Source organism: Erythrolamprus reginae, chromosome 2 (genome assembly GCF_031021105.1).
Source record: "Erythrolamprus reginae isolate rEryReg1 chromosome 2, rEryReg1.hap1, whole genome shotgun sequence".
Taxonomy (NCBI): domain Eukaryota; kingdom Metazoa; phylum Chordata; class Lepidosauria; order Squamata; family Dipsadidae; genus Erythrolamprus; species Erythrolamprus reginae.
In genome coordinates this window covers 155,924,106-155,936,746 of record NC_091951.1, presented here as the reverse complement: position 1 = coordinate 155,936,746, position 12,641 = coordinate 155,924,106, and the positions used below count along the sequence as shown (strand labels likewise).

The following is a 12,641-nucleotide window of genomic DNA, read 5'->3' as shown; positions in this document are numbered from 1 at the left end:
GTAGTTATTTTATGTTTAACTAGGGAAAAATTGCAATTGAATGAAAATTGAACAATTTATATCAGTTCTGAAAAAATATAGTATAAATAGATGAATTTGTATATCCATCAAACTATAAAAGTAGCAATGGTTGACTTACAACCATTCATTTGCTGATCATTTGAAATTACAACTACATTGTAAAAAGTTATTTACAACTGGTTCTCACAATTGTTGCAGCAGATCTATAGTCATGTGATCAAACTTTGGACAATTGGCAACTGGCATGTAATCATGACAGTTGAACTGTCCTGAGGGTCATATGGTCACCATTTGACTTCTGTAAAGCAAAATCAATGGGAGAAGATGGATTCATTTAAATGATTTCATGATTCACTTAACAACAAAAATGATTTGCTTAACAATTGCTGCACAAATGTTGTATAATTAGGCACAAATCAGAGGTGGTATTCAGTAGGTTCTGAGCAGTTCTGCAGAACTGGTAGTGGAAATTTTGAGTAGTTCAGAGAACGGGTAAATACCACCTCTGGCTGGCCCCACCCTTATCTAGTTTCTGCCTCCTGAGTCCCAGCTGATCAGGAGGAAATAGGGATTTTGCAGTAACCTTCCCTCACAAGTAGGGAGGGAATGGGGATTTTACAGTACCCTTCCCCAGCCATGCCCACCAAGCCATACCATACCCAAGCCACGCCCACAGAACTGGCAGTAAAAAATGGAATCCTACCACTGGCGCAACTCACTTAATAACTGCTTGGTTAACAAACATACATTTTGGACTTATAGACTGCCTAATCATAGGACAAACTCTAAATGTGTGAAGTTTTGAGTTTCATTGTATAGTCAAAATTCTACAGTATTTTTCAAAGTAATCTACGTACAGTACCTTAAATCCCGAGAAAGGATAATAGAGACTAAAAGTAACAACAATCATATGAGCATCTGTAACACTAACTGACTAGCAAACAGTGTTAGCCCCCATTTCAGCTCAGGATTTGAAACTGACCAATTTGCTGCTGCTGCTACTTGGCTGAGTATTTGGAAGGCTTCCCTACAGCAGAGTTCTAGAAATTTGCTCTGCACTCCAATCCAAATTGTTTCATTGCTGGAATTTCCTAGGTTCCAGAAGCTCCTGACAATATCATGACACAGAGACACAGGAGGCTTGTGCAGGATAGATGGAGTTCCTGAACTCTGCTGACTTATTGTTTTACTTCACAAAAGTCAGTGTTCCAAATGCAATGCCAAATTCCAGTAGTTACTAGCACTCAACTACTTTTTAAACTATCTGGTCTCTAAAAATCACATTATAAACTATGTTTCTTCAGTTTGAAAGCTATCACGATAACCAGTTTCTTCATGCTTTATGATCCCAAATAGCTCTCTGATCCTTTTCCAGACATCCCAAAAATTTCCATTTCAATCCTATATCACAAAGCCTTTGCCTGAAAAAAGTCACTTATCTTTTTCCTGAAGAATGTTTATATACTGCAGACAACAAAAAGAATCCAAGAATGTTGGTTAAGTGCATCTTTTTGCGTTTCTGACCTGTGCAAGATATAGGACAGAGATGGAGGAAAAATACTTTCCTGAGGCCTGACCAGAGGTCTATTCAACTCTTCTTCCATGTAACATCTTGCTATATTTCTGATAAGATTACCTTATATAGCAAATAGATTCTCAAAGAATTACTTCAAAATGCATTGTGCCATCTCAGATTGCATATGCTGTTCATTTTATCACCTGTTAAATCTCTGGACTTCACATGGCATGCATAGACATCTAATCCTAATCATAATGATAAAATGTTGAAGCGTCAGATGTTGCATTCTTTTATAGTTGCATCATGCTGTCACATGTAAGTAGAAAAGCAGCAGTATTTGTATCTCAAAGAATATTTCATTACTTGCCCTCCCCTCCCCCACTGCCTGCCTGCCTTTTGCTGTTGAATGAAGTTGGGTGTAATTCCATTTGTTTTGTGTTTAAAGAAACAATAACATGACAAATACAAAAAAATGCAAGTATCAAATTTATTTTGCAAATATATATCTCTATAAGCCCGAGATTAATGGAACCCATCGTGGTTGATCTTATTGTTATTGCCACAGGCAGGTGGTGGGTTTTTTGGCTTTTGTATTGGCGTTTTAGTTTTGCAAACTGCCCAGAGTTACTGTGAAAGAATTGGGTGGCTATATACACTTTCCTAATAAATAAACCTCAACAACAGTAATAGTAAAGCTATATGGGATATAAACTTTAAATTATAAAAGGAAGGTGAAAGCCTTGACATTTATTATGTAAAACACTGTTAAGAAAATTTAAAATTTGCTTGAAAGTCTTTTAATCTCGGTTAATAGCTCAATATTTTGGCAAATAAATTTATTTTTCCAATGATGTATAATAGATTCCATATTTCCTGATATTTTAATAACCTTCAACTCCTGGGAATATTTCCAGAAAGAAGTATGTGACTACAACACTCACCAATTGCTACTACGCATGTTAACAATTCTATGAATTTCAGTCCTCATAAGGTAATATTAGGGCAAGGTCAAATCATGTCAGTGTATGTCCCAAAATGCATCTCCAAACTCAAAATTATAACCTACTTTTTAAAAATTAAGTGTTCCTTAAGATACCCCATATACTGTACACATATGTTGTGTTAATTATATTTTAAGATAGCAAGATGCTAATTTTATAGTTTTTAAAACAATGGCAAGACAAGGATGATAATTATAGTCCAACATTATCTGGAGCTTATAATTCATCAAGTTCAGCCCTCTGTTGTTTGCTGGCATTGATTCTTTAAGACCCCCCCCCCCAAAAAAAAAAAGAAAAGAAAAGACTTGTATGTCACATGCTACCTATTTTTTCCACTGGAGATATAATAGACTATGACATCTTTTACAAGCAAAGCTTGGGTTTGAGTTATGGGTCCTTTAGCTAAGTCTTTTGAGCTTTATGCTGATGAAGTGAAGAGCCTAGGGAGATAGCCAAAAACATTTTTAGTTGCGGAGAGAGAGGCAAAACAGTTGAGCTTTGCTTAAGAGTGGGATATAAATGAACTTCAATAATTATTTTATAAATCAATGCAAGAAGTGAGAATTGAAGTGTGTAGTCACCTCTTCTCAAATGAATACATCTCTCTTTGATGAACTATAATGAGCTCCAGGTGGTAGTCCCTTCCCCCTCCTCTGTGCCCTGATGCTTCCAATTTTATTCAACTATTTCAAATTAATAGTAGTGCTGGATATGAAATGTGACCTTTCACCTCTTTACAACAGTTGTGATTACTGTATTATATGCCTTTGGAAATTGGAGTCATTGGTTGAATCGTGCAACATGGATAATTGAGCTCAAGTTACTTCAAAGAGTGTTCTTCTTACAGTAGTTACATAGTTCTTATAAAGATGTGCCACTTTCAGACACAAAATAAAAACAGCTGTATGTTTCAGAGAAGAACATAGGCCATCCCAGATTCAGACTGGGTGAAGGAAAAAGCTCTTGCTGTGTAGCCTTTTTAAATCCATGCCAGTTGGTTTTAATGGGCTGTGCCTTTTCAATTTATTAGAAGAATTATTTATTTTACAGTACATTCAAAAATTTAATTATGATTAATCCTTGTTCTGGCAAGTTTAAAGGGATGATCTTTAAAAACATGGGTTGCCTCTAAAAAACTCAAATACCGTATTTTTCAGAGTATAAGACATACCCTTTTAGCCTCCTTTTTATACATTGAACGTAGCTTCACCCAGCCACCCTCACCCTTTGGTCTCTGCCTCCAAGCAATTGGCCTCCTTGCAGCAAGCATCCCAGAGCCTGATTAGCACAAGCTACTGATTATATGCCTCCAAGCCTCAGCTGATTGATTGAAGCTACAGGCAAGACCAGGTGCTAAAATGAAAGTGAAACTTAAGCTGCATGGAGGCAAATTGCTGGTAGGGAGAGGCAAGGCAAAATTTTATTTTATTGTGCTAATCAGACTTTGCTGAAACTGGCTGTTTATTGTTTGCTGCAAGGAGGTAAGTCAATAGTTATAAATGCCTATACAATGTTCAAATTAAACTTATTTTTTAAATACCTTTTTTTATTATTCTAGTCAACTTGACAAAATGAAGCAACTTTTTAAAATAAATGTTTGATATGAAGAGGCCCAGTGCTATGTATCTTTTCAATAGTAGAGAATAATGTATACTTCCAGAAAGCCACATCTATTTTAACAGGATCTGTAAAAGTATAATCTAAAATGTAGCAGTGTCCTGTTTAATATTAAGATAAGGCAGCTGAATTAAACCCTGACTTAGTCATCTTCTATTTAAATGATTGGGAGGAATTAGTGTGACTACATTTAAGAAAACTTGCTGGCATTAATATACTACCATAATGTACATTTATCCAATTATTTGCTATTTCTATGGGTCAGTCACATATGCACAGAAATACTCAGCAGTGTATATGATCTGTGCTGTTTGCTGGGAGGCAAATTGGTGAGAGACAGAGGCAGATTTGTTTTTTCCTTGTTTTCCTCCCCCAAAACTAGGGTACATCTTATACTCTGGTAGGTCTTATACTCTGAAAAATATGGTACATTGTCTGCACTGGGCAAAAGGCAAAACAGTCCACTCTGTTCCTCATTTTATACAACATTGAGAACTAAATTTATTTTGACACTGGTAAGAGTACACATTATCCAGTGATACACTGAAGGCTGCTTTAGTGGCATGGCTAGCACTATTTAGTCATGCTATACCAGTGATGGCGAACCTATGGCGCAGGTGCCACAAGTGGCACATGGAGCCATATTTTCTGGCATGCGATCCATTGTCCTAGCTCAGCTCCAACATGCGTGTGTGTGCTGGCCAACTGATTTTTCACTCACATGGAAGGTCTGGGAGGGCATTTTTGACTTCCAGAGGGTCTCCGGGGGCGGGGGGGATGGCGGACAGCATTTTTACCCTCCCCTTTGGAACGTGGGGAGGGTGAAACACGAGCCTACTGGGCCCACCAGAAGTTGGGAAACAGGCTGCTTCTGGCCTCCAGAGGGCGGAAGAAGCTGTTTTTGCCCTCCTCAGGCATTGAATTATGGGTGTGGGCATCCGTGCATGTGCAGTAGTGCATACGCATGCTCTTTTGGCACTCAAGGAAAAAAAGGTGTGCTATATTATTCAGTTCAACAATGCCTGCCACTCAAGATGACTACCTTATTCTACCAAACAGTTCATGTTGTCTCCTCTGTACTCTGGCTAGTAGCAATTCGCCATGCCTTTCTTATATGTAACACTGTAACTTAAGAAGCAGGGAACCCTCTGTGCCTAATAGGGCCTGCCAGGTAGGCTCATCTCCCTTCCAAATGCCTCTGTCATAAAATTTAATATGCACCATGTTTTAATTTAGTATTTTATATTTGCCACTAAACTTTACAAAGGTTGATGAGGGAATGAGGGAAAAAGAGATGTGTGTGGTACAGCTGGATAGTGTAATGGTTATAGCATGGATTTTGAAGTGGGAGATCAGGAATCAAATCCCAGCTGGTACCTAACCTTATAATAGGGTTAAATGGGTAAGGCCCCCTAATGCTTCACCTACCTATCACTAATATGAGAATGACATGAACTAGGAGAATCATGCCAGCTGAGACAACTTGGATTAATAATATCTGCATCAGATGTTTGAACCAGGACAACCGGAGTATAAGTGGTCTACTGAAATAAATTATATACGGATGAGACAAGAGAACCAGGAATTGATGGGATGTAATTACAGCAATAGATCTAATGAGAAATGGTATATGAAACATATGAGGGAAATATAGTTGGACAGAAGACTTGCATCCAAAGTAATTGGAAAATACCGGGTTACCCAATGTTTCAACATAGTGAAAAGGAAATTGCTTTTATAATTTTTGATAGGTCAACTACACATTATATCTTGGAGTTTTGGGTATATATCACAAGGAAAAATAGCATGGCTACTGATGTAAGAATCATATTTGTATAATGTGGTTCGATCACAAAAGTCTCTTCATATTAAATACAACTGTTTGGGAAATCAACTAAAGTTTTTGAAATAGCACTGAGTCTAGAAAAGAAATACCGAATAACAATAAATCAGTATGGAAATTAGGTAATGTTTATATTAATATTTGAGACATAGAATGAAAACTATTTCTAAAAAGGTTATGTTAAAATATTTTGAAATTATCATTTTCCTGTTGTCCTTCTTTTTGAATGAATAGACATAATAAATGTAATTCACACACTTGTGAGGTCCATAAAATGTTCTGTCAAAATCATCTGAAACACAATATGATGTGTGAATTCAGCCACTGATTAACTTGGGATCTGTTTCAGTATGGAAAAAAGCATGTATCCCATACTAGGACTACTTAAAATGTACCTGAAAGATATGTAACACAACAGAAAAGATTCAGATTAATATTTTAATATTAATATTTCTGTCATCTTGTTGGTAGAGAGAAGAGAAAATGAGAGAGAAAGAAGAGTTGGGGTCTGTACTGTTGATATATTTCCCAATATCTCTTAGGACTTTAGATTAATAACACACTGAATGCAAGGTTGTCATATCTTGGAGTTTGATTCAGAATCTCTGGATTTCAACTCTAGTTTTTGGGTTTTAGCACTTTATACTTGGACCAAACAGATGACCCAAGGCTTTACGCTCAGGTGATGGAGACTCTTGCTGCATTATGCAATCCACAGAATGCGTATAAAATTATTTTGAATTTATAGGAAAGTGAACACAAGAACAAGGGGACACAATCTGAAGTTAGTTGGGGGAAAGATCAAAAGCAACATGAGAAAATATTATTTTACTGAAAGAGTAGTAGATCCTTGGAACAAACTTCCAGCAGACGTGGTAGATAAATCCTCAGTAACTGAATTTAAACATGCCTGGGATAAACATATATCCATCCTAAGATAAAATACAGAAAATAGTATAAGGGCAGACTAGATGGACCATGAGGTCTTTTTCTGCCGTCAGACTTCTATGTTTCTATGTTCTATGTTTCTACTTCTAACCATGTATTCAACACTCTTTCACTCTCTTAAACAGTTTTTTTTTTAAAAAGGATCACCTAATAGTTAATGCAATAATGGGATTGTGCCAGGAACAGGGGTCTACTATTGTTGCGCCTATCAACTATGAGTTATGGAGTTGCTTTTCAACATGGGCGTCAAACTCACGGCATTATGCTGCTGTCACGTGAGGTATTGTGCCATTTTTTCCCTTTGTGGAGCTGGGGTGGGCCTGCATGTGAGGTATCCAGCCCACAGCCGCCAGTTTGACACCCCTGTTTTTCAAGCACTAGGTGAGCCAAATATCTGGCAAGTAGAGGGAGAGCTAAATTTGAAAGAAGTAGACTCCAGCTGGTAAATCAGTTTGTCAGCAATACCTGTTTATGACACACGGATTGTCTTTTTCCAGTTGTTGGCCAGATGAAAGTGGTATTCTTATATGTGACTTTTTATTCAATGATAAAATGCCTCGAGAACTGTAAATAAAGGATAACATTCAATTTAAATAATAGTATATTACAATAAATGTACAGCAATTCAATCTGGACAATATAAATACTAGCCAAAACTAAACACATCACATTATAGATTAAAATGTCAATCTGGTCAGTGAATTCAGTGATTCTAGCATGTTGTATTCCATATAAACAATGGCAAAGTGTCTTTTGTTGAAAAGGCTTATTCCTGTAAGGTTCTAAGTCTCAGAGCCTTCAGAGGAATAAACCTTTTTCACAAGATACTAGAATTATTATTATTATATTATTATTTGTATGCCGCCCTTTTCCGAAAACTCGGGGCTTCTTGATTACTAACAATCACAATTAGGCCTAGAACTTGATATGCTTTAAAAAAAAAAATTATTTAATTTATAAGCCGCCCAACTCGCAACTTTTTTTGGTGGGTGGTTAAGTCAATTGAGGTTTATTCAATAAGCCATGATCCAGTCAAGCAGTTGAATGCAGTCCAGGTATACCCAACATTTTTTTTTTTAAATGAGCCTTCCATTCAGGATACTTATATAACCCTGCCCATCTTTTTACACGTAGAAGACGCTGAAATTCCTCAATCTTTCAGGTGGCCCATATAATATTAGCGCCTGCACGGACGGTCCAAGTACACAGCCGAAAAGCGCTCCGGATCGCTTAAGAGAAGCGGAGGGGGAAAAAAGGCGGCAAAATGCGAGCAACGGAGGAGACGCCTCCACAAGCCCAGAAGGACAACAAGTTCACATGTTAAACCAAAGGAGGGGGGGGGGGGTTTCCAGGCAAAGCTGCCTTGCACGTGTCGAGAGTTCCCTTCGACCAAGCTCCCTCTGCTCGGTAAAGAAGGGTCGCCGAGGGCAGACACAGACCCGCAGAAATGAAGCGCGAAGCGGGGTGGTCCGACGTCGAAGCCGCGCCCCTCCGCCGTGGCCATTCGGCTGCGCTGCGGAAGAACCTGGTGCCTACAAGGGGCGGGGGAAGCTGGCGGAAAGCTGGCCTGCATTAGCAGGAGGAGGGAGGGACGAGGAGGACAGTGAGCGAACTAGAGAAAGATGTCGGCGGCCGGCGGAGGGGCTACTTCCGCCGTGTCGGTGTTGGTCCCGAATGGGAGGCGAGTGACGGTCCGAGTAGGCCCAAGCACCCCGTTGATCCAGGTGGGCTTGTTGACGGGCAAAGTGGTGGGGGAGGGTTGCGTTCGCTCTGATTGGCCCCGGCCTGGAAAACAGGTGAGCAGGCTACGTTATGATTGGCTCTGCTGCGGACAGGTCGTTTCCCTCAGTAGCTCGGGGTCGCAGAATGTTTTTGGGGAAAGCAGAAGGCGTGCGGGTGGACCGTGTGGTTAAAAAAATAGAAAGCTAGGCCTTTGAAGAAGGGAAGGGGGGCGGTATGTGCTACCCAGGTGAGAGGACTGTGCTGTCTCACGCTCCTCTCTGCAAAAGGGATTCCGTGGAACACTGCCTCTTTCTGTGGATTCTCACCATTCTGGTTCTCTCCTGGGGAACAGAAAGCACTAGTGCCCCTATATTCGCAAAGTGTATTTGGTGGTCCCTATACAAAGTGTGTTTGGCTCCTATACTCTGGCATAGTACACAGTGATGGTGAACCTTTTTCCCCCTCAGGTGCTGAAAGAGCATGTGAGTGCCCACAGCCACAATTCAATGCTTGGGGAGGGCGAAAACAACTTCGCCCCCCCAAATTCCTCTGGAGGCTGGAAACGGTCTGTTTTCCAACTTCTGGTGGGTCCAAGTGTTTTGCCCTCCCCAGGCTCCAAAGGCTTCCGTGGAGGGGGTGGGTGGGTTAAAAATGCCCTCCACCATCTACCTGGAGGCTCTCTGGAAGCCAAAAACACACTCCCAGAACTCTGTGCGAGCCAAAAATCAGCTGTCTGGCACACACATAAATGTTGGAATTGAGCTAGTGCAACGGCTCACGTGCCAGTAGATAGGCTCCGCATGCCACTTGTGGCACCCATGCCATAGGTTTGCTATCACTGCCTTATACTATGCCAAAGTGTATTTGGAGCAGGCTTGCCTTACTAAGTGTAACTTGGGGAGGAGCTGCCATGAAAAATAAAAGTAGTAGTAGGTTACATGATCTATTGAGCCACAAATTAGCCAGGCATAACCTCCGACCAACCCCCATCTGTATGATTACTCTATGGTTCAGAGTGTTATGTGAAGCCAGAAAAATTGGGATAATGAAAGCAGTTGAATTAACTGTTGTTAAATATGGTCTATGTAAAGGAAAAGGAGCTGAAGAGAAATTATCTGTATAAGTGATTGAATCAGAAATTGGAATACTTAAGAGTTTTGGGGTCCATTGTATGGTTTTTACTATGAGGGTTATCTGGAAAGTAAGTTTCCAAGGCACGTAGCTCTCGCGGAGAATGTTTGTGGGGGAAGTTGGTATTACTATTGTGTAGTGGGAAGCCAGCAGAAGCGAACAAGCAGTGCCAGTGGTCAATAGATCATAGACTGGTGTTGTGGTGAAGGTTAGGTGAGCGTCCCCATTCCGTTTTCCTCCAAGTGTGAAGTACTTGGAGGGAAAGTACTACTACCCTACAAGCACTTCCTGAAGTCAGGTAGTATAAAAGACTACCTGAATGCTAAGGACATGAACGCTGCTGCGATTCATCGTGAAATCATGTCAGTTTATGGAGATGATGTAATGTCAAGACAGCATGTGACAAAATGGGTCAATTTTCTGCACCATGACATCAGTTACAACGGACAGCCGTCCACTTCTGTCTTCATTGTAATTTCCATCCTTCTGAAATTGAAATTGCGTACCCATTTTGCACTTGGAGGGAAACGGAATGAGGACGCTCATCTCTAACCTTCACCACAATGCCAGTCGATGATCTACTGACCACTGGCACTGCTCCTTCGCTTCCGCTGGCTTCCTGCTACACAATAGTAATACCAACTTCCCCCATGAACATTCCCCACAAGAGCTAAGTGCCTTGTAACCTTACTTTCCAGATAATCCTTGTATTAGTTTAAAACCAGATTAAAATGAATTGCTATATTTGCATGAAATGCTTCCTATGGTTATTTTACTGATGTTTTACTTGATCTATTTTTCTGGGTTCTCATGATATGCTGATCCAGAGACTAACCACAAGAGCTGGATTTGCATAGCATGAGGTAATCTAAAACAGCGCATTCACATCCAATGACTCCTAGTTTTTCTTTCAAATTTTCTTCTCCGCAATTTACAGGTAATTTAGTGGTGAGATTGTTTTCAGACAGTTTATAGAATTTCATAGATAAACTGAATATCCATAGTAGATCCCAATTTATATTCTACTACACTTGACACAGAGACTAGTTCATCGCCTTAAGAGATTATACATCATATTAAGCCTCAGTTTTTAAATATGACATTAAATAAGCTCAAAATAACCTATTGTGTTAAACAATATGTTGTGGTTTACCGCCAACAATTCTGTTCATAATGTAGTACCAATAAATTAAGGAAAACTAAAGCAACCTTTTTACTTAGTGTGATGTGTCAATCTTGATAGGATGAAATTTATTGCTGGGTTGACATGATATATTGGGGGATATATTGACTATAATGGCAAGCATAACAGATTCTTGGTTTGAATGTTTATGGTTAGAGTCCTGCACAATGGAGAGTTATCTTCATGTAGACATGGCTAACGTGTTTTGTGTGAGGTATGTGTAAATGAAAGATAAATGTCTTTCATTTAACTTAATATAAGACTTCTATAGCTATGTTTCTAGTGCCCTGCTGAGGTAAAGCAATATTTTAATTCCACATTTGTTTTTAGTTGTTGATATTTGATTTATTTTGTTTAAACTTGTTTTTTTTCCTGAACTTCTCTGGGAGGAAGAGAATATAGAAATAAGTACATTTGTTCACGTTAACTCTTTTCTTGCCATGCAAACAAATTTTGGTTATACAGTAGTATCTTTTCATACAGACTAGTTTGGCAGTTTGTGTTAAGCCATTTTCAAAATTTAAGTATGGCTTATTTAATAAGTACAAGTGACAAGATTGACAGTTATTCCAAGACATGGGAAGTGATTATATTGACATTTGGGGCGAAGTTAAAACAAAACAATTGTATGATTGTGTTTCATATATGGACATAGACACTAAACACAGTAAATTTATATCACAGGTTATTTTCTATTTCTGGTAATCAAGTTGAGTTCTGCTTCTGTTACTACACGAATATATTCATACTGTTTTATCAGCATTATGAAAATGGTGTGAAACTACTTTTTTCCAGATTTTTTTCAAACTTTCAAGTCCAATTGATAGAAACACGATTCTTATCTAAATATTAAACAAATCTTATTTTTTTGAGATAAGATAGATGCCTATACTACTTACATTTAACATGTTTATAATTTATAATCTTTCTGAGCCATTCCTGCATATTAAAGGACATAGGGCTTTCCCTAAATTTTGTCCCCACAACTATAAGCCTGTGACATTTATCTGGCAGTAAACAAATGGGTATTTTGATACAGATTCAACACCATAGCTATTGGCACTCTGCATAAACTACAGGTCCTTGATTTATGGCCGTTGACTTAGAAATTACTCAAAGTTTTCACAGACCATCTGAGGGCTACTTGCAACCTGGATTTGAAGTTTTAATGGTGAAGGATCTTTTCCCATAGTTATATCACATTTTGAATTCTTGATAAATAGGGCACACCTTTGCAGTCATTTTTAGCAACCTGTGGTCATATGACCATAATTTATGATGTTTCTGTGGTGTTTGCATTACAACTGCTACATTTGCTTTATGACTGCTGCAAAAAAGATCGTAAAATTGGTCATAGTCAAGTGGAGGCCTACTTAATGACAGTTATGACTTATGAAGTAAATCTAGGCACAATTACAGTTGTAATTTGAGGACTACTTTTATTTTGGCACTTGTTATAGCCAAGATTCAGTGATCATGTTGTGTCTAGAACTAATATAATTGAGGTACCCCACTTTCTGTGAAAAGTAGTATTATTTATGAGCAGTCCATATGATTCTAAAATGCATTTTTGTTGATTTAAATTATGAGGGAAAAAGGTTGTTCTTCCCTAAGTAGATGTGAATTTGATTTCCTACGTGACACATAAGCGAGGAG

The 12,641-nt window shown here is 38.7% G+C and overlaps 1 protein-coding gene across 6 annotated transcripts in view; it reads left to right on the top strand.

The window, feature by feature from the left end:
• Window positions 1–8,410: 8,410 nt before the first annotated feature.
• The window catches only part of ASPSCR1 (ASPSCR1 tether for SLC2A4, UBX domain containing), a 108,796-nt gene continuing 104,565 nt past the window's right edge, over window positions 8,411–12,641 (top strand). Inside the window, exon 1 of one of the 6 annotated variants that reach the window (XM_070740127.1) lies at window positions 8,411–8,673. In XM_070740127.1, coding sequence (XP_070596228.1) covers window positions 8,572–8,673 — 102 coding nt within the window. In that variant the 5' untranslated portion in view covers window positions 8,411–8,571. Of the gene's footprint in view, window positions 8,746–8,810; window positions 8,919–12,641 lie in introns of those variants that run through there. The other 5 variants (XM_070740128.1, XM_070740126.1, XM_070740130.1 and 2 more) reach the window with 5 other exon arrangements.